The sequence below is a fragment of the Saimiri boliviensis genome, chromosome 11 (assembly GCF_048565385.1).
Source record: "Saimiri boliviensis isolate mSaiBol1 chromosome 11, mSaiBol1.pri, whole genome shotgun sequence".
In the NCBI taxonomy this organism is placed as follows: domain Eukaryota; kingdom Metazoa; phylum Chordata; class Mammalia; order Primates; family Cebidae; genus Saimiri; species Saimiri boliviensis.
In genome coordinates, this window is record NC_133459.1 from 68,469,776 (window position 1) to 68,491,249 (window position 21,474).

General features: G+C 37.2%; 1 protein-coding gene and 2 non-coding genes across 16 annotated transcripts in view; 2 read left to right on the plus strand and 1 right to left on the minus strand.

The window, feature by feature from the left end:
- The window catches only part of SRSF11 (serine and arginine rich splicing factor 11), a 51,979-nt gene that overhangs the window by 26,768 nt on the left and 3,737 nt on the right, over positions 1 to 21,474 (plus strand). For 8 of the 14 annotated variants that reach the window (XM_010347686.3, XM_039473510.2, XM_003921423.4 and 5 more), the window contains exons 4-10: positions 787 to 896; positions 3,032 to 3,124; positions 3,851 to 3,900; positions 5,512 to 5,639; positions 8,558 to 8,639; positions 17,411 to 17,542; positions 19,330 to 19,419. In XM_010347686.3, coding sequence (XP_010345988.1) covers positions 787 to 896; positions 3,032 to 3,124; positions 3,851 to 3,900; positions 5,512 to 5,639; positions 8,558 to 8,639; positions 17,411 to 17,542; positions 19,330 to 19,419 — 685 coding nt within the window. Of the gene's footprint in view, positions 1 to 375; positions 897 to 3,031; positions 3,125 to 3,850; positions 3,901 to 5,511; positions 5,649 to 8,557; positions 8,640 to 17,410; positions 17,543 to 19,329; positions 19,420 to 21,474 lie in introns of all 14 variants that reach the window. The other 6 variants (XM_010347673.3, XM_010347682.3, XM_039473507.2 and 3 more) reach the window with 3 other exon arrangements.
- LOC120366227 (small nucleolar RNA SNORA31) lies at positions 6,772 to 6,905 on the minus strand. The gene has a single exon (XR_005580962.1). It is a non-coding gene; the product is annotated as a small nucleolar RNA SNORA31 (small nucleolar RNA).
- LOC120366187 (U6 spliceosomal RNA) lies at positions 9,240 to 9,344 on the plus strand. The gene has a single exon (XR_005580929.1). It is a non-coding gene; the product is annotated as a U6 spliceosomal RNA (small nuclear RNA).

Sequence of the window (21,474 nt, forward strand, 5' to 3'; positions counted from 1 at the left end):
TAGCTTTTCAACTGGCACTATATAGCAGCATTTTTTGGTATGGTTAGCATGGCACATGGCGAAACATAAAGCATTTTACTGTACAGGTAAGGAATGTGCCATGTTGTTTTACCTATCTTTCTTTCTCTCTCTCACTCTCATGCACACATCCTGTGTGTATTCAGAGACCTTCAAAAACATAATCGTTTTCATGAGTCAGCAAAAGCCCTACGCTTGATTCCAACAGAATATTTCCTTTACATACTTTCTTCTCTTAATTTTTACAAATTTGTATGGTAGGTGTAAAAGAAAATCATAGTAACTGTACCATATTATTAACCCCTAAATCAAACTTTTTTTGTCTTGTGTATCTTGATTTTTCTGTGTGCTTTATAGTGAAGCAGCCGACACGAGTCGTTGTTCATAAAACAGCTTTTGAAAGTTGAGAGCACACCCCTGGAGAACCGACTGTGCTTGCTTACGTTTGGTTCATGACTTAAAAATCGAGTACAGGTGATGAAATCTTGGCAGTGTTAACAAAAAAGTAGTGTGTATTGTGCTATTTTTTTTTTACTCTAGAAACTTAACCATTTGTAGAGAAAAAGGAAACAGATTTTCACACATTGAAGTTTCATTCTGACATAAAATTAATGATAAATAATCATAGAAATCGAGCTTTATATTTTAGCGAACATAAGTACTTTCAACAAACTCAGGTGGTGTATCAGGGAGACATTTTCTGGGTGTTTTTGTGTGTTTTCTGTCTTACAAAAGAATGTGTTCTAATGCAAGGATGTTTCTCTGCAGGAGTTATTCCTGATGAGGCTAAGGCTTTGTCTCTGTTGGCACCAGCTAATGCAGTGGCTGGTCTTCTGCCCGGTGGTGGACTTCTGCCCACTCCTAACCCACTTACCCAGGTACTAGTTCTATTGAGTTCTTAAAGGGTGGAGGAAAAAAATAGAATTATGGATAAGCTGTACATATTTGAGCTTTGTAAGTACTCTTAGAATTTTGAGTTTTAAGAAAAGTCTGAAAAATCATAAAATATATCACTTTTACCATTGACTCTCAGAATAACCTGTAAATAGTTTTAGAACAGTCTCATGAGGCATGAACACCTCTCTGAGCACACTGTTAAAAATATGTTCATTTGGAACAGGAAAGAAAACTGAGGTTCAAATTTCACAAGTGAGCTCTTCGTTTCTTTTTTCTTCCCCTTGATCTTTTCCAGCTATTTGGGGGATTTTGAATTAAGTAGGTGGCTTGAAAACAGGCAGTTCTTGATGGAGATGTTTGATATGGGAATGTGAAAGAAAATTGGTTGCAATAGTGTTTCTGACACTGACAATGCTGTACGAAGCTTGTTTCAGAACTAAAAGATACTTTAAATGCTGTGCATTTTAACTACTGAGATTGTAGCTAGTCAGTAGTTTCAAAGATAGTGAATGATGAGCATCAACTGGAAATTTATAAAAGCATTCTTTCTAATGTATCATTTTGCCTGGGTAAATAGTTGACTCTTAGCTGTGAAGTGAACTATAGAATAAAAGAACAGGAGTTCTTAAGCTTTTTGGGTATGACTTCTCTTAACTCCCAGGCTCTTTTAACCTATAGAATGGGGATCTGGGTTGTTTGTTTTTTTGTTTGGAGACAGAGTCTCGCTCTGTCACTTAGGCTGGAGTGCAATGGCGCAATTTCAGCTCAGCTCACCACAATCCCCTCCTTCCAGGTTCAAGCAATTCTCCTGCCTCAGCCTCCCGAGTAGCTGGGATTGTAAGCACGTACCACTGCACCCAGCTAATTTTTGTATTTTTAGTAGAGACAGGGTTTCACCGTGGTGGCTAGGCTGGTCTTGGAACTCCTGACCTCAGGTGATCCGCCCACCTTGGCCTCCCAAAGTGCTGGGAGGCCACCACAGGCATGAGCCACCACAACTGGCCCAAATCTGGATAATTTTCTAAACTCCTTAAATGCATAAAGCTATGCAATAGCTATATTGGACAGTAAGTTATAATAGTATTAACACAGCGTTTTTCCTGTACTGAATAAACAGTTAAATTATAGAAAGTTTGATACTTTATATTTACTAAATAAATGGAAACCAGAGGAACTTGCAGCACACAGTGGGGAGAAAGTAAGGCTGTTTCAAAAGCTACAGATGGTTTTGAAGCAGGCTCACTTTCATGGTTTGTGTCTATTAAATTACAGGTTAATCAGGATTGTGTCAAGCAGGTGGCAGAATCCTGCAGTAATTTGAACAGGGAACATTTAAGGAATTACTAATTAGTGATAGGAGATAACTATGGGAACTCTAATGAATACAGGAATCACAAGGATAAGAAACTACCTCTACCTCAGCCTCTAAGGCTAAAGCAGAAGGAATACAAACCCATTTAATTCAGGGGACTCCTTTCCCCATCTGCTGAAATTTAGATTTGTTTTTGGAAGGGCAACTAGTAAAGAAGTTCTCTTGGGTGTCCTGGGGAGCTGCATAGGGATTGGTACTAGAACTTACTGAGAGGTGAAGGCTACTGGGTGTTTGACATCGTGCTGCAGGAATAATCAGAAAGGGGACACAGGAACCAGGAAGAGCCCCTTCCTTAGTCAGTGTCTTTCCAAATAAGTTACATCATGGCAGCTGTCAAAGGAGAAATGCTTTATAAAGGTCCTGCCTCCATTATCACAAAGCGGAGCAAAGAATAGTAGATTTGAATCCTGAGAGACAAAAAATACTTAAAATCAGTACAAGAATACGTTGAAATATTTTGTCTTTTTTTCTTAATTTAGGATTTAGGGGGGAACTATATGACACTCATGTTCCATTTATTACAGCACAGTTTCTGTTAATTACACCCTGTTTCTGTTAATCTATTGTTATTGAACCACAGCCATTTGTTTACGTATTGTCTGGCTGCTTTCAAGCTAAAATGGCAGTAGTTGTATGGATTTGTATTCAACTGAGTAGCTGCAACAGAGACCATGTAACCTGAAAACTTAACCTCTGATATAAGGAACTGAAAAGAAGTTTTACATAAAATTTGAAATTTCACAGATTGGCGCTGTTCCACTGGCTGCTTTGGGGGCTCCTACTCTTGATCCTGCCCTTGCTGCACTTGGGCTTCCTGGAGCAAACTTGAACTCTCAGGTATAGCTTACTACCTTCAACTTTTTCACCCATTTTTTACAGAAAATCTGTTTCATTAACTGTTGGTTTGCTTTTCAAGAGCAGGAACTATTGGCTATGTTACAGTAATAATTTTTTCTTAAACTTGTTAGAACTTTAAATAGTCACTGACTAACTTAACTCCTTATCTATTAATGGAGTTTTTTTGTATAGCTTATATAGAAAATAGGTACACAGGAAGCCAGTACATTTTCAGTATGTCATAGTGTCAGAGTAAATACTCATGAAAAGACAAGAATATGGTTTATGATTTTTCTGTCATGGGAATTTTTTTTATTACAATTTGGCTAACCTTTTTTTCTGAAGTTCTATGTAGATCCTTTGTATTACGTTGGCTAAGCTGTTTTGCATTTTACATGTTACTTTATGTCAAAAAGTCTTAAAGGAGACATAATCATTCTATAATATTGGGACTATTCAGCCTCATGGTCTTTAGATAACTTCCTAAAGCTGCTCTATCCAGTACTGTGGCCATTAATGTCACCTGTTTCTTCTTTTTTAATTTGACTACTAAATAATTAATGCTTCATGGCATGTAGCTTGCATGGATTTCTGTTGGTCAGCTTTGTGCCTACAGCATACTTGTAGGTTTGACAGTTTGTCCTAGGACATTTGAACATAACTCAGAAAATAACAATCATTTGTTGTTTTATTATTCTCATTGGTCTTATGTTTTATTTTTTGCAGTCTCTTGCAGCAGATCAGTTGCTGAAGCTTATGAGTACTGTTGATCCCAAGTAAGGGTTTTTTCTTTGTTTCCATTGTGGATATGTATCTGAATGTCTAGAGAACAGGGAGTTTTTTCGTTTTGGGGGATTTGTTTGTTTGTTTTTTTTGATAGCTTACACAAAAGTTACCAAGTTAACTTTTCTCAAAAGACAATTGTATTCTCAAGCAATGCATATTGTTTTCTAGAAACAAGGAGAGAAAACAGAAGTAAGCTCCTCTATAAAATATTTTTAGTGTCATTTGAGTCTTGAATAATAATTGTAAATGGCTTATACCTGGAAGATAGCAAAAGAACTAATAAGGGAATAACTTTGTTTGAAGATCAGAGGCTGAGCCCTGATGATAATAGTAGTTAGAGGCAAAGCTGAGGGAATCACCATCCTAGAGCCAGTATTACATATCATATAATTAATAGCCAACATTTTCTTTTAGGTTGCTTTTGATAAGTGCTCTTCATGCTGTCACAGAAATTGTTTCCTACTTGATAATGTTGGAAATTCATCAGTTTTTTTCATTGGTAATTTCTTGGCATAATAAATTTGAACTTTATACCTTTTCCCCTTAACTTGGTGAAAATCTCTATCAATAAGTGAGAAAGCATGAAGGACAGAATCAATTGAATTCAGAAGTTAGTGGCCTTTTTTCTTAGAAATTATCTAAAAATAGCCAGGCGCGGTGGCTCAAGCCTGTAATCCCAGCACTTTGGGAGGCTGAGGCGGGCGGATCACGAGGTCAAGAGATCGAGACCATCCTGGTCAACATGGTGAAACCCCGTCTCTACTAAAATTACAAAAAATTAGCTGGGCATGGTGGCGCGTGCCTGTAATCCCAGCTACTCAGGAGGCTGAGGCAGGAGAATTGCCTGAACCCAGGAGGCGGAGGTTGTGGTGAGCTGAGATGGCGCCATTGCATTCCAGCCTGGGTAACAAGAGCGAAACTCCGTCTCAAAAAAAAAAAAAAAAAAAAAAAATTATCTAAAAATAAAAACCAAGCATGTACGCACCACCCAGCTTATAAAATAAAATCATACCAATACAGTCGAAACTTTCTATATACCCGTTATTTATTACATTTCCCATTCTGCCCACAAATAACTACTATACTAAATTTAGTGTCTATAATTTTTTTCTTACATGTGTAAACCTGTAAGGGGCATCTTTAGCCTTTCCACTCAAGATTTCATGTGTAATTTTGGTGGGCCATTGGCCTCTGCCTCAGTTCCTCCCCACCTACCAAGCAAAAGGTAATGCTCTTCCCCCACAAAGTTACTATGTCATAGAAAAATTTTAAATTATATGAAAAAAAGTTCCATTAAGTTTTTAGCATCGATATATTTTCTGTACTAGCATTTCTAAAAAGTCTGTTTATGGAAAGTTAATGGGTGTTCAGCAAAACAGATCTTTTTCTAATTCCACATGACTCATTGTCATTAAACCAGAAATATTTTTAAATATTCAAAACAGTACTATACTGTGTATTGTTTACCACAGTTATCATGGAATCCTCCCCTCCTTTTTTTGAAGGAATATTTTACTAAAATGATGTTATACGTTTATTTATTTGAAATGCTGGTGTGCATTTTAAAATATTTCAGATCCGAATTCTTGATTCTGTTTTAGGTTGAATCATGTAGCTGCTGGTCTGGTTTCACCAAGTCTGAAATCGGATACCTCTAGTAAAGAAATAGAGGAAGCTATGAAAAGAGTACGAGAAGCACAGTCCCTAATTTCTGCTGCTATAGAACCGGGTAAACAAGGTTTATGCAATTTTGTTGAATATTAAGCTATGTGATTCTTGGCAAAAATGGTTATGACATAGTGTGAAAGTGTGTTGAGTGACACCCTAAGTCATTTAAATGTTCTAAATTCTGTGCCAGGCACAGTGGCTCATGCCTGTAATCCAGCACTTTGGGAGGCTGAGGCAGGTGGATCAGGAATTCAAGACCAGCCAGGCCAATATGGTGAAACCCCATCTCTACTAAAAATACAAAAATTATCCAGGCATTGTGGCAGGTGCTTGTGACTCCAGCTACTCTGGAGGCTGAGGCAGGAAAATCGCTTGAACCTGGGAGGCAGAGGTTGCAGTTAGCCGAGATCATGCCACCACACTCCAGCAGGGGCAACAGAAAGAGACTCTGCCTGAAAAAAAATAAAATCTTCTAAATTCTGATGAAAGATCGTATAGTGGAATGCCACCCAGACATATTTGGAGACAATTCTGGTGATATGGGAGTACCAACTGCATCTAGAGGGCAAAAGACCAACATGATGCTAGATACCCTTCAACAAACAGGACAGCGTTCTACAGTAATGCTTAATCTAGTCCAAACTGTCAGGATTATCTAATACTTGATATAAAATTTTGTTTTTCTTTTTTGTTTGTTGGTTTTTTGTTTGAAGTTCCCAATATGTATTTCAAATCACAGGGGTTTGGAGGATGTTCCACACAATGTGTCTGGCTGAGATTTTGGACGCTAGGACAAACTCCAGATTGCTCAATCACGAGATTCACATGTTGAAGCAGACCAGAGTCACTGGCTTGCTTCTAACCTTTAACAAATGTAATCAATGTGACAAGGGTGGTAGGGACTATTTCTCCTCCTAGGCTGGGCTTGCACTTTAGGATGCTGAGGTGGGCAGATCTTGAGCTCAGGAGTTGAGACCGGCCTGGACAAATAAGGGAGACCAGGTATCTACAAAAAATTAGGTGGGCATAGGGGTGTATACCAGTAGTCCCAGCAACTAGTGAGGCTGAGGCGGGAAGATGGCTTGAGCCCGGAAGATGGCTTGAGCCCAGGAGGCAGCTGCAGTGAGCCACTTGTGCCACTGCACTCCAAGCCTGGTAACCAAGCTGTCTCAAGTATTCCCTTACTGTTTTTACCCTGTATTCCTCTGTTCAATTTCAGCTGCCACAATTAGACAGATGGAAAGTGCAAGGACATGTTTTTCTTGAATCTGTAGTGGAAACCTTAGCAGCAGATAGTAGCTGCTCCAGGTCTGTCACATAGATGCATTTTCATATTCATTCTGACACCGTCTTTTCAGATACGACATAAAGAACACTTTTACCCCTCTGCCCACCAGCAATATTTTGGTTTTTTTATGATTTATATTTAAGTTGGGATAGCCTCATTTTAAATTTTTTCATTGATCAAGACAACCTAGTGAAAATGCTTTTGTTTAATACATTATTTTTTTTTAAGAAAATCAGTTGCCCTATTCTTTGCAGATTGTCTTTTTGAGACTAAATGAACAGATATGTTATCTGCCCATATATGTTTAAATCTGTGGCCTTGGATTTTCTTATAAATGTCTTAATTCATTTAATGGGAATGTTTATTAATATGCCTAGTATTAGGAAAATAATTTTGAAGTGTAATAGTGGATAAACTGATACCAAATGCTTTATATATATTATGTTATTTAACCAATTAAATGTCAACTAATTGGCCACAGTCACATGGCGAAGCATTAGGAGCTTTTAGATAACACAGTTGGATCTGTGTAACTTGAAAGTTAGGACACACCATGTTCTAACTGCTGGTTTTCTTTGAAAATATATGACTAAAATGACTAAATGTAATTTCTTTATGAATTGATGTTTTTACCAAGATTTTTATGAATGTATTACTGATAATGACCATCAGAATAAATTGAACCATATTAATGAAATGACTTAAATGCCAAAGGAACGCATTCTCACTTTGATGATAATCAGTAAATGTAGAATACAATGGCTTTATTTCTCTTATGTCCCCAGTTAAGGAATTTCTTACCTGTTTTTTAAAATCTAGGGAATAAAGCAGTTGAGTTTTAGATCTCCTTTCTATGCTTACACAGTTGAAAATTGGTAGGGAAGAGAAGTGATGAGCAGATAATGGGAAGTGAGCTAGGTTACTAAAATCTGATGCTGTCACAGAAGTAGGCGAAAATCAGTGAGTGAATCATGACTCCTGGATTTGGGGGCCCAATATTGAGTGTGTGAAGAACCAAGAAAAGGACAGGGGACCCTCATTTAGAACCCTGTCAAAAATAAGTCAGAAAGAGCCAAAGAATGAGAAATTTGCCCTCTTAATAGATTGTTTTATAGAAAACACAGCCTTCTAGGTCTGGTAAGTAAAATAGGGAACCTTTAGCCAGCTGAGAATTAGAAGACTAATTTGGATCTATCAAAAGCCTGGATGATTTATAATTTGTAGTATTTCAGGAAGCTTCAAAATCATGATCATAAAATGTTACTTGCAACATTCAAGGGTTATATGTAAAAGCTGAAGACTAAGGTGAACAATTATTAGAATAACTTCTGAATGGGAATTATTTTCCTATTTGGTGATTTTTTTTTTTTTTGAGGGTCCAGCTTAGGCTGGAGTACAGTGGTATAATCACGGCTCACTGCACCCTTCATCTCCCAGGCTCAAGCAATTCTCCCAGCTCAGCCTCCCCCAGTAGCTGGGACCACAGGCACACACCACCACGCTCAGCTAATTTTTGTATTTTTTGTAGAGATGGAGGTCTCACTGTATTGCTTAGGCTGATCTTGAACTCCCGGATTCAGGTGCTTCTCCCACTTCAGCCTCCCAAAGTGCTGTAATTACAGGCATGACCCACTGCATCTGTCCCCTGTTTAATGATTTCTAAGTGCAAGTTTCTTTTGTTTTAAATATAGATAAGAAAGAAGAAAAAAGAAGGCATTCAAGATCAAGATCACGTTCTAGGAGGAGGAGGACTCCCTCATCTTCTAGACACAGGTTAGATTGCTCTTTAGTCAGTTATACCTTAGAGAAAGGTAATTTATATATGTCACATTTTTTAAATTTGCTGTTAATCTCTTGGCCTCTGGTTAAAGTGTTTTAGTAATCTCTGCTGTTAGAGTGTGTGACTAGGTGTTCATACATAGATAACGTGAGAAAGGTACAGACAAAATAAATAATTTATACTTCAAAACCCAAAAAAATTCAGAGGTGGTAGGAAAGCATTGGGACTAGAGCAACAAAATGAGTTGATACTATGGAAAAAACAATGGACTTGAAACTTTTGGCTTAAGTTCTGCATGTGACTTCTTTTTCACTAGGCTCCTGGGACTTTTAAATTGGAAGATTGTGTAACCCACAGATTATCCACCTAATGCCTGAGTATTTGCAAATAACAACTTGCTGTTCTTTTTGAAATTGTTCTTTGTATTCCTGAAAAAGCAGTTGACAATGTCATTCTTCTGTTTGCCTAGAGTAAGACTAAATCAGTTGTTATTTTCATACAATATCACTATAATATGTAGGGTTCTTTTCTATGTCAGTGGCTCTCAGATTTACTGATCTTGGAACCCCTGTACGCATATAAAAAAAAATTCCGCTTACTTCAGCTGCACATGTCCTAAAATTGGAATGATACAGAGCAGTTAAGTATAGCCACTGTGCAAGAGTGACATGCAAATTTACAAAGTGTTTCATATTAAGAAATGTTACATGTGAGAATCCCAAGAACTTTTGTTTATGTGAGACATACCTGTCAATGTTGACCATATTAAAAATTAAAACTTGAAATAATAGTAAACCCATTTGTGGTAACATAGTTTTGAAACAAAACTTTGTAAGAAAAAAATTGGTGAGGAGAGTGGCTTTGTTTTACTTTGCAGAACTCTTTAAAGTTTAGCTTAATTGAAGACATGAAGATTCTGCGTTCAGCTTACTCAAATCTATTTTGGTCAGTATGTTTAGAAAATCTAGCTTCAAGTAATGTAGTTAGAAAAGGGAACAGTAATTTGTAATTACAGATTTTGAGATAATTGTGATCTCTATTCTTTGATGTGATGCCAAATTTGACAAGTGATTGTTTCTGTAAAGGTAGTTAGTTGTTGTATAGAATGTGAAACCAGATTAATGTACTTTATATATTCGGTTACATTAAAATCTGTTGATCGTGGTTATTGAATAGAGCTTTTACCCCTCAGTGTGATTTTGTAAAAGCAAGCATTGGTGATTTGAAAAATGATTGATTGCATTATTCAAGTTTCCAAATACTGACTTGTATTTGCTATACAGTATAAAAAAATATATCTAGTAATCTCACCTTAGATCTCATCAGACTAGAAAACTGGCAAGTTCACAACAGTGGAGTCGTTTTCCAAAATTTAATTTTCTCAGATTTTTATCATTGGCAACAAATTCATTTTCCTTTTTTTTTTTTTTTTTTTTTTTAATGGAGACAGGATTTCACCATGTTGGCCAGGCTGGTCTCGAACTCCTGACCTCAGGTGATCCACCCATCTCGACCTCCCAAAGTACTGGGATTACAGGCGTGAGCCACCACACCCGGTCTCATTTTCTTTATATAATAGGCTTCATTCGTTTTTCAAAAAATTGTCTGCCACATACCCAAGTCTCGATAATCATAGATTGTAGGTTCTCAAAGGTGATAATGAAAAGGCAGTTAGTTCAGCTCATAACTCACACAGGTGTCTTCCTTAATGTAGCCATGATACTTCATAAGCATCAGAATTGATTTATGCATACTTTCCATTTCATCACACAGAGTAGTATTCAAGAGGCTAAATTTAATACTGCTACTCTTTTAATAGTACTTAGGGGACCGGGTTTAATAAAATTAACTTTTACTGCTTCATCAAAGACATTCTTATAAAGTGAAATTATTATTTTCTTTTATTGCAAGTGCATACAGAAATGCTAGTGAAGAAGATAGTGACTCCTAGGGCAGTTCCATAGCCTCTACCTTGATTTGTGTTGAAGAGTTGCCAGTAGTTTTACCCACTATGGCGTTTGCGACATTGGTGCAAACGTCAACCCAGTGGAAAAGGCGATAGTATTTTGTTACTATTTTGAAAATAATTTTGACCTTATGGACCCTATAAAAAGGTCTTATAGCATCCACAGTTGTGCAGATGACAGTATGAAAGCCATTACTCTAGGTTAATCATCACCAAATATTTCAGCCATTCTTTATTTTTCTTAATTTTCCAACTCAATCCTAATTGGCCTAATTGTATTCTAGTTCTAGTCAGAACCCTTTAGGGTTGACATTCAGAACTAGGTTATTCCAGTAGTTACTTCAGCTAGTTTGAACTTCACTTTACATACCCCTCCACCACTCGACTCTTTTTTGGGGGGCAGGGGGAAGAGGGTTGTATTTTTGAGATGGAGTTTTGCCCTTGTTGCCCAGGCTGGAGTACAGTGGTGCAATCTTGGCTCACCACAACCTCTGCTTCCCAGGTTCAAGCAGTTCTTCTGCCTCAGCCTCCTAAGTAGCTGGGATTACAGGCACAAGCCACCATGCCCAGCTAATTTTTTGTATTTTTTAGAAGAGACGGGGTTTCACCATGTTGACCAGGATAGTCTCGATCTCTTGACCTCGTGATCCACCCGCCTCGGCCTCCCAAAGTGCTGGGATTACAGGCTTGAGCCACCGCGCCCGGCCCACCAGTTGACTCTTAAACCTTCACTTCTAGGCTCATGTCTTCTGGAATCTAGTTCTGTCAGTTGTCTGCTGTTTTTTACTGTCTGTTATGTCTTAGTTTTTACCAGGGGTTAGATAAATCATTTCTCTTATTTATTACCAGGATTTTTGATAGAGCAGTGTGACTTGAATCCGAGGCTTTGTCATGTCAATATTAAAAGCACTTACATCATAAAATATCTAAAAAAGTCACATTTGTTCTGTCTCAGAGATGGCCTTTTCACTTCTGTTTTTATCATCTCCTAAAATCATTGTCTTACTTTAAGTCATTTCTTGGAGTATTACAGGGGTTATTGTATGAATAAACATCTGTTTATTCCCTATCACCCACCTTATCCCAGTCTGTCTCATTCTTAAGAGATGTCTTTCAAAAACCCAAATCTAGATCATGTCACAGATATTGAGAAGCTCTTTATTGCCTTGATAAAAGTTAGATAAAACCTTAGAATGATTTCCAGGGTTCTTTACTATTTGGTCTGGTTTATCTACATGTGTCATTTGCCACTCCGAAAGTTACAAAACTTAATTGCCTCAGCATACCATTTTCTTTGTGTGTCCATGTTTTTGCTCATAATCCTTTTCTGCCTAGCTTTCCCATGTCTTCCGTTTCCACCTTGAGGAGCTTCTTTTTCTTTCTTCAAAATACAATTCAAAGTTTACTCTTTAAGTGTTGGTACTGCTTGCAGTCTTAATCTTTCACAACAGTGCTCTTATAGTTTAGTTTAACCTCTGCATAATATGATTACTACAGTTTATTGTTTCCTTTTACTGAACTCTTAAAAAAGAGAGCCTGTATGTTTTTCTTTATGTATTAAGTCTTACAAGGACTCTCATTTTAATATGAATGACTTTACTATGACCAGTGAAAAGTAGAAGTGAAGTATTTCTCTGAATCCAGGTATCGTACTTACAATATATCATAACAGAGATAATTGTTGTGGGTTGTGGTCGCTTCTGTCCCTGCTCCACAACAGGGTCTTTCTCTGTTCCCCATGCTGGAGTGCAGTGGCGTGATCTTCACTTCCTACAGCCTGCTCAATCCATCCTCCCACCTCAGCCTCCTGAGTAGCTGGGACTACAGGCATTAATGCTACACCTAGCTAATTTCTCCTTTTTGTTTTTGTTTTTCTTTTTTCTTTTTTTTTTTCCTTTTGGTAGAGATGGGGTTTTGCCATGTTGCCCATGCTGGTCTCAAACTCCTGAGCTGAGCTGTTCTGCCCACCTCAGCCTCCCAAAGTGCTGGAGTGACAGATATGAGCCACTGAGCCCAACCTAGTTGTAGTATCTTCAGCATCACATCTTAGCATGTTAAATGATCTTGACTTTTACAAGCTTTTTGGGTTTTTTTTTGTCTGTTTGTTTGTTTTTGAGACGGAATCTTGCTCTTGCCCAGGCTAGAGTGCAGTGGTGCAATCTCGGCTCAGCACAACCCCCGTTTCCCAGATTCAAGCAATTCTCTGGCCTTGGCCTCCTGAGTAGCTAGGACTATAGGCATGTGCCACCATGCCTAGCTAATTTTCTGTATTTTTAATGAAGACAGGGTTTCACCATGTTAGTCAGGATGGCCTCGGTCTCCTGACTTTGTGATCTGCCAATATATGTTACACTAATATCTCCTGTTGGTTGTTGAAAGCTCATATGAACTAGTTAAGTGTAGAAAAGTGACTCTGTAGTACGTTCCCCTTGAAAAATAACTGTTTACTCTCTTAAGTTTATGATTCTCATATTTTAAATGCCTATATTTCATTCCAAGTATATTACTGCTGTGTTTTTTTTAATGTCATGCAGTGTGGTAATTGCTCAAGAATACAGTAATGAAAAGACTTACTTCTCATGTCTTTGTGGAGCCTATAGAAGGGTAGTTAAGTACATAAAAAATATCTTAGGATGTGGAGATGTTATTGCAAGGGATTCTTTAGTAACCTGCTTCAAATGTGACTGAAAATAAAAGATGATTGACGTTAAATGAATTCAATAACTCAAATAGTTTATTGAGGCACTACTGATGGGTTTTTGAGGCAGTTGTTTTAGGGAGTTACGGAAACAAGCTTATGTTAGCACATCAGTAAGAGGAAATAAGGGCATCAATATTTAATGTACAGTCCCTCAGTATATACAGGGATTGGTTACAGATCCACCGATACCAGAATCCATTCATACTCAAGTCCTGTGGAATCCACATATAGGAAAAGGCAGCCCTTACTATATATGGGTGCCTCATTCTTTGAATACTGTTTTTACTCCACATTTGGTTGGTGGCCCAAAAAAAAAAAAAAAAAAAAAAACTGTGTAAGTGGACCCATGCCATTAAAGTTCACATTATTCAAGGATAACTTGTGTGTGTCTACAATAAGGCACCAAGCTAGACTCTATAAGATGCACTTAATCTTTACAACGGTTTGGTGACGGAGGTGTTATTATCCTTGACTGCTGAAGTAACAAGGTCAGAGAGGTTAGATAATACTCTAAAAGTTACCTGGCTTATAAAGACTATACTTGAAATGTTACACAGAGAGAAGTTGAATGGTCACAAAGGATTAGTGATCAAGACTAAGCAAAGGATTGCAACTTATTTTTAATTTTTAAAATAGAATGGGCTGGGTGTGTTGGCTCATGCCTATAATCTCAACTCTGGGATCCCAAGGTGAGCTGATGGCTTCAGCCCAGGAGTGCAAGACCAGCCTGGGCAACATGGTGAAACCCAGTAACTTAAAAAAAAAAAATAGAGGAGAATGAATGTTTCAATGCAGTAAGGAGGATGACAATATCTGAAGGTTAAATGTGCTGCTTATGTCCTAAAGGAGCCAGATCCGGACATGATGGATAGAAGCTTGGCAAGGAGAGTCGAGAAATAGATAGGTCAGGGGAAAATGAGAGTAAAGGAGGCAGTTTATAAAAATTGTATATATCTGTAAAAGGTCTGCATTGCCTGGAGTTTCCTAAATTGTGGATTAAAGGAGTGGAATTTGTTTTAGAGAAAAATTAGAAATAGGAGATGACAAAACAATAAGTGGTTTCTATTTATAAAGTAGGAATAATAGTGGCATTTACTTTATGGACTTGTGAGACCAATTCATAGTTTGTATATAGCATGATGTAAGTATTTTATTTATAATGAAAAAGGTTAGTGAGAGAGATCCAAGATGGCTGATCACTAGCAGCTCGGGATTTTAGCTCCCAGTGAAAGCGCAAAGAATGAGAGGACGCCACACCTTCACATGAATTCTTGTTGCTCACACACCAGGAGATTCCCAGCGGAGGAGCCCCACGGGTCGCCAGCGCGACTCTTGTGACCGGCGAGGCGGTTTTGCCGGCGCCTTGGAGCGACGGTTCTTGGTGCAGAGTCAGAAAAGCACCATCAATCTTAACGCCGCTGATTTGGTCGGTGCAGTGGGTTGCTCAGATTTCGGCGCTGAGAATCAGTAAGTTGGACGTCCACTCAGAAACCTAATTACAAAGACGGTGAATACAAAGACCACAGATGGATAAATTTATAACGAAGGGAGGAAAACGCCCAAAAAAGGCCGAGAATGCCCAAGATCAGAACACCTCTCCCTCAGCGGGGGATCCCAGTTCCTCATCAGCAACGGAACAAGGCTTGATGGAGAACGAGTGTGTTCCAATTACAGAAGCAGGCTTCAAAATGTGGATAATGAGAAACTTCTGTGAATTAAAAGAACTTGTTTTAACCCAATCTAAAGTAACTAAGAACTTTGAAAAAAGATTTGACGAAATGTTAACAAGAACACACAATTTAGAGAGGAATATAAGTGAATTGATGGAGCTGAAAAACACAATAGGAGAACTTCGTGAAGCATGCACAAGTTTTAACAGCCGAATTGATCAAGCAGAAGAAAGGATATCAGAGGTCGAAGACCAACTCAATGAAATAAAACAAGAAGACAAGATTAGAGAAAAAAGGATACAAAGGAACGAGCAAAGTCTCCAAGAAATATGGGACTATGTGAAAAGACCTAATCTACGCTTGATAGGTGTACCTGAATGTGACGAAGAGAATGAATCCAAGCTGGAAAATACGCTTCAGGACATTATTCAGGAAAATTTTCCCAGCCTAGTAAGGCAGGATAATATTCAACTCCAGGTAATACAGAGAACACCACAGAGATATTCCTCAAGAAGAGCAACTCCAAGGCACATAATCGTCAGATTCACCAGGGTTGAAATGAAGGAGAAAATACTAAGGGCAGCCAGAGAGAAAGGTCAGGTTACCCACAAGGGGAAGCCTATCAGACTTACAGCAGATCTCTCAGCAGAAACCCTACAAGCCAGAAGAGAGTGGGGGCCAATATTCAACATCCTTAAAGAAAAGAACTTTCAACCCAGAATTTCACATCCAGCCAAACTAAGCTTCACAAGTGAAGGAAAAATAAAAGTTTTTTGTGAATAAGCAAGCACTCAGAGATTTCATCACCACCAGGCCTGCTTTACAAGAGCTTCTGAAAGAACCACTACACATAGCAAGGAACAAACAGTATCAGCCTTTCTAAAAAAATTATCAAAAAGAGCATCAATATAATGAAGAATTTACATCAACTAATGGACAAAATAGCCAGCTAATGGCAGTATTAAACTCACATATATTATTATTAATTCTAAATTTAAATTGACTAAATCCCTCAATCCAAAGACAGGCAATTTGAATAAAAAACTAAAACCCGGCCGGGCACGATGGCTCAAGCCTGTAATCCCAGCACTTTGGGAAGCCGAGGCGGGTGGATCACAAGGTCGAGAGATCGAGACCATCCTGGTCAACATGGTGAAACCCCGTCTCTACTAAAAATACAAAAAACTAGCTGGGCGTGGTGGCGCGTGCCTGTAATCCCAGCTACTTAGGAAGCTGAGGTAGGAGAATTGCCTGAGCCCAGGAGGAGGTTGCGGTGAGCTGAGATCGCGCCATTGCACTCCAGCCTGGGTAACGAGCGAAACTCCGTCTCAAAAAAAAAAAAAAAAACTAAAACCCATCAGTATGCTGCATCCAGACCCATCTCACATTCAAGGATACACAAAGACTCCAAACAAGGGATGGAGAAAGATTTACCAACCAAACAGAGAGCTAAAATAAATAAATAAAAAGCAGAAGTTACAATTAAGCAACAAAGATCAAAAGAAGCAAAGAAGGACATTATATAATGATAAAAGGATCAATGCAACAACAAGAAGAGCTAAAGATCCTAAATGTATACGCACCCAATACAGGAATACGCAGACATACAAGACTTATAAAGAGACTTAGACTCCCACATAATAATAGTGGGAGACTTCAACATTAATATTAGACAGATCAATGAGACAGAAAATTAGCAACGATATTCAGGACTTGAACTCAGATCTGGAACAAGTAAATTTAATTAACATTTATAGAACTCTCCACTTTAAATATATAAAATATACACTCTTATTGGTACCACATCATATCAACTTAGAAGTTTAAACGAAATGTTGGTTGGCTCCTTGTTTGTTGTTCTCTTCCCTCATTTTCTTTTGTGTCTCCATTGTTGGGGACGGTTGTGGGCGTGCCCATGTTTGGATTGCATTCTAGCCCGGGCAGTGAAGCAGTGCCCCCATCCTCTCTCCCTCTTCCTCTTTCTCTTTCTTCCTCTTCTTTATTCTAAAAAAAAAAAAAAAAAAAAGAAGTTATAATGAAGAAGGTTTAAGCTGCAGTAGTGAGGAATCAAGTAAGAAATATGTGCCTAAATGTTATATAATTGTATAAGAGGACGCAAATAAGTCATATTTGTATTCTCCTTTATTTTTAACTTAGGAGTTGTAAGTACAGTGAGCATAGAACAACCCATCTGACAGGTTGAGCAAATCATTAAAAGGTGAAGAATTCTAAATGGTAAAAGATACTACTAATTTCTGTTGAAATTATTTGTTCTTTGGACTAAATAAATAATAGCAGCAACTGGAAGGGAATTATCCCCACTTACTGTTTAGTCCATATGTCTGAATTTTTTATCTGATAGTAAGCGAAATATTTATAGTCTGTTTACATTTATATCCATGTATTGGCTTCCTTTTGCTTTATTAGGCGATCTAGAAGCAGATCGAGACGGCGATCACATTCTAAGTCTAGGAGTCGGCGACGATCCAAAAGCCCAAGACGGAGAAGATCTCATTCCAGAGAGAGAGGTAGAAGGTCAAGGAGCACATCAAAAACGAGGTATAGCACTGGGTGAGAAGGCAGATTTTAGGGTTCCCAAGACCCCCAGGACTGTGCTACATAGTAGTCCCAAAAGAGGTAGTTGGGGTGGGGAGCAGAGAAATAGAGCTAGACGGGAAGAAACTTAATAATTTAGTTTGAAGAGGCTGATATTTGTTTTCTGGTGCTTCCTTGTAAACTGAAACTTTGGCTTACAGCTGAGTGCCTAAGTAAAATTCCTTAGTAGTAAAAATTGTTAGCTGTCCTGCTGCCTTTTATTTTCTCCTTTCTATTCAACTACTTCTAAGGATTTAATGCTACCAACCATCTCTCACGGTATACCAGAGTTTAAGGCACCTAACCATACTTCATCATCATGTCTCATTATCAGCAACTTTATAACATTTAATAAGGGTAACTACATGGCAGCAGTCACTGAACTATACTAGAGGATCTGCTACCATAATTTGAGAGCAATGGAGAGTTAGAGTGAGGATGTATGAAAAAAAGAAACACCTTAACATTTTATTTTCATCTAAATAATACATTCAAAAACCAGTATTTTTGTCTAGGGCCAAACACTTATATTATTATGCCCCCAATCATTTATAGTTGTGAGGCATTTAATTTCACAGCACTTACTTTTTTTTAGCAACTGCTCTTTATATCTTGCTGAAATATTTATCTTAATTTTCTAGAAGCAGCTCTATATTTGGCATTATTCATTTATATATTTAGTTAAATCATGTCATTAAAGTAAGTACAGCTGGGGACCCAACGTAACTTATTCTTGGTAAGCATAAAACTCAACTGGTGGGAACAGAATATTGGGGGTAGTAGCATTACTATCAGTGTTAAACCCGTAGTAATGGGGCTTTTAGTTCTTATGTACTGCAGAGTGAATCAAACAAGGTGGAATGATGCAACATTTATACAGTGGAATTAAGCGTTTCTTTAAGGGCTTACTGATTACTAGGAGAGGAGTGTTGGATTTAATTAGAGGGGAAGAACTGTTAAATGATGATTGCCACTTGCTCTTGTTGGAAGAGATTTAATTGAGAATGATTCTTGAGTATTAAATTCTGAAAGATTTGACTAGACTCAGTAGGGGCATGGTTTTAGGTAGAGAATGGTGTTTCTTGAAATAACTATATTTTGGTGTAATAGGACTAGAAAATGAGGTCAGAAAAATATAATGAGGCCAATCATGGAAGGCTTTGTTGTTCACAATATACGCTTGATCTAGGAGGCAACTGGAATGGGTTGAAAATGGTAAACAGAGAATTAATATTTTCAGGTTTGTACTTTAAAAGATTTCTGACACAGTACAGAATCTTTATGGAAGGCATAACTCGGGGGGCCTACAGGGGAACTGTTCTAATAATCTAGGAATTAGATAGTAAAGATTTAAATGAACAGGGAACCAATGATGAAGATTGAAGAGAGAACTGATGGAACTGAGGATGACCAGAGAAGGGGAAAAAAATGAAAAGGGAGTCTTGAGGAGCCTGGAGACAATTAAACCTATTGTTTACCAAATGTATTGCAAGCCAACATCCTAGTTATCTTCTCACCCATAGTCTACTTTAGTCTACTGGGGAGAAAATCTAACAAAACAGGATTTTTAAAAGAAGTAATTGTACTTTCAAATATGCCACATGAAGAATTATTTCTAAAACAGTTTCTGTCAGAATAACATTTTTTTAAGAATGGTATTAGCTCTGATTATATTTTTGTGTTTATAGTGCTATATAAATTGACATTAGCTGGGTCTTCTAATACGTTTATAAATTGTGTTCATTTGTTAGAGACAAAAAGAAAGAAGACAAAGAAAAGAAACGTTCAAAAACACCACCAAAAAGTTACAGCACAGCCAGACGTTCTAGAAGTGCAAGCAGGTAAGGTGGCATTGTGAATTCTTGGCAATTTTTTTTAACTGCTTGTAACAGTATCAGTAGGCTGTGAATATAGTCTTTTCCAGAACTTAAGTATTTTAGTGTTGAAAAAAGTTACATTTTGCTGTTATTGAAAGTTTTTAAAAGGCAATTTGTGAAGAATAATGTGAAGTTTATATTTTTCTTTTTACTTAATATTTTATGGTCTAGAGTATATTTGAAATAACGTGGAATTCAACAGAGGTGAGTTTTTATCGTTTATAAGTTTTAATGGCTAAGGCATACTGAGTTGTTCCGTCAAATAAGTTTATTATAGTAAGTTGTATTTATTATCCACATATTAATACTAGAGACTTTTTCTATCCCTTTTAATGATTGTTGAATTAATGGGAAGCAGTGCAGGTTCTGGTTTGTGTCATTCTTAGACTATTTTTAAGCTGTTACTGAAAATTGAAATGTTACAGACTTTACTGCACAAAAAGCGCATTTTCATACTTAATTTGGGATTTGTATGATATTGGTAAGGGCTGGACTTCATTCCATTTTTCAGATCTCATTCATATGTTTCACTGCAATGCTTGTTTTATTCATCAACATTACTTAAATTCATCAGGAGGTCCATACCATATTTTAAAAAAATTAGCTGAAATGTATGAAAGACCTAAATGTAAGAGCCAAAACTATAAAACCTTAAGAAGAAAACAAAAGTGAATCATTAAGACCATGAGGTTGGTGGTTTCCTAGATACAACTTCAAAAGCATAAGCGACAGAGAAAAAGACAAATTTTGGAATTCACCGAAATTTAAAACATTTATATTTTTAAGGCTACTATCAAGAAAGTAAAAACCTAGAGTCCTAGAAAATACTTGCAAATTATATATATGATAAGGAACTTAATGTAGAATGTATGAAGAACTCTTACAACTCAGCAATAGAAAGGCAACCCAATTTAAAATGGCAAAAAATCTGTAGACATTTCTCCAAAGGAGATGAGCAAATGTCCAATACGTATATAAAATATGTTCAACATTGTTAGTCACCAAGGAAATGCAAATCAAAACCACAGCGAGATATGTCACACTAGAATGCTTATAAATCAGAAAGACAGGTGATTGTGTTGATGAGGATGTGGAGAAATTAGAACCTTCTGCATTGCTGGTATGAATATAAACTGGCGCAGGGGTTTTAGAAAATAGTCTGGCAATTCCTAAAAATGTTAAACATAGAGGTTTTTGACCCACTAGTTGTACTCTTGGGGGAAAAGTGAAAATATGTTCACACAAACTTTACGTGAATGTTTATGGCCTTATTCATAACAGCCAAAAAGTCAACTCAAATCCATTAAGAAATGCATAAACACAATGATATATCTATACAATTGAATATTATTCAGCAATAAATAAGAATAATACATGCTACCATGTGAATGAAACTTGGCGAACATCCATAACAGGCCATGTATTATTCAATTACTTTTATATGAGATGCTCAGAATAGGCAAATTCATAAAGATACCAAGTAGATTACCGATTGCTGCCGAGATAGGGAGGATTGGAGTGATAACTAAAGGGTAAGGAGTTTGTTTCTGGTGTGATGAAAATTTTCTTAAAAACTAAATTTTTAAGGATGAAAATGAAACGAAATATAAGTACAGAAAGAAATGCTAAATCAGATCTGAGGGATAGGTAGCAAAGAGATACAAAAGATGGAAAGTACTACATGTGTTTTCTTAAGAACTGTTGGGGCCTGTTTTTTACCTATTGCTTTATATAATGTACTTACTTGTAAGTTTCTTCTCATGCTATATTATTGGATCACTCTAAGGCATCTTCTGTGAGCTATTAAATACCCACTGTGTTTGTAGTTGTGCTACATAGTCTATTGAGGGACACAGAAATGTCATATAAAATATCTCTTCTATCTTGAGAATTTGGAGTTCTCGTTACATAAAATCATAGCAAAAAGTATAAGGTACACAGTCCTGACAAATGTTTGATAAGTGAATGCTCAGTTATGTGTAATGTTTCCAAGACAAGGGTCATATATAAGTAGGAAAA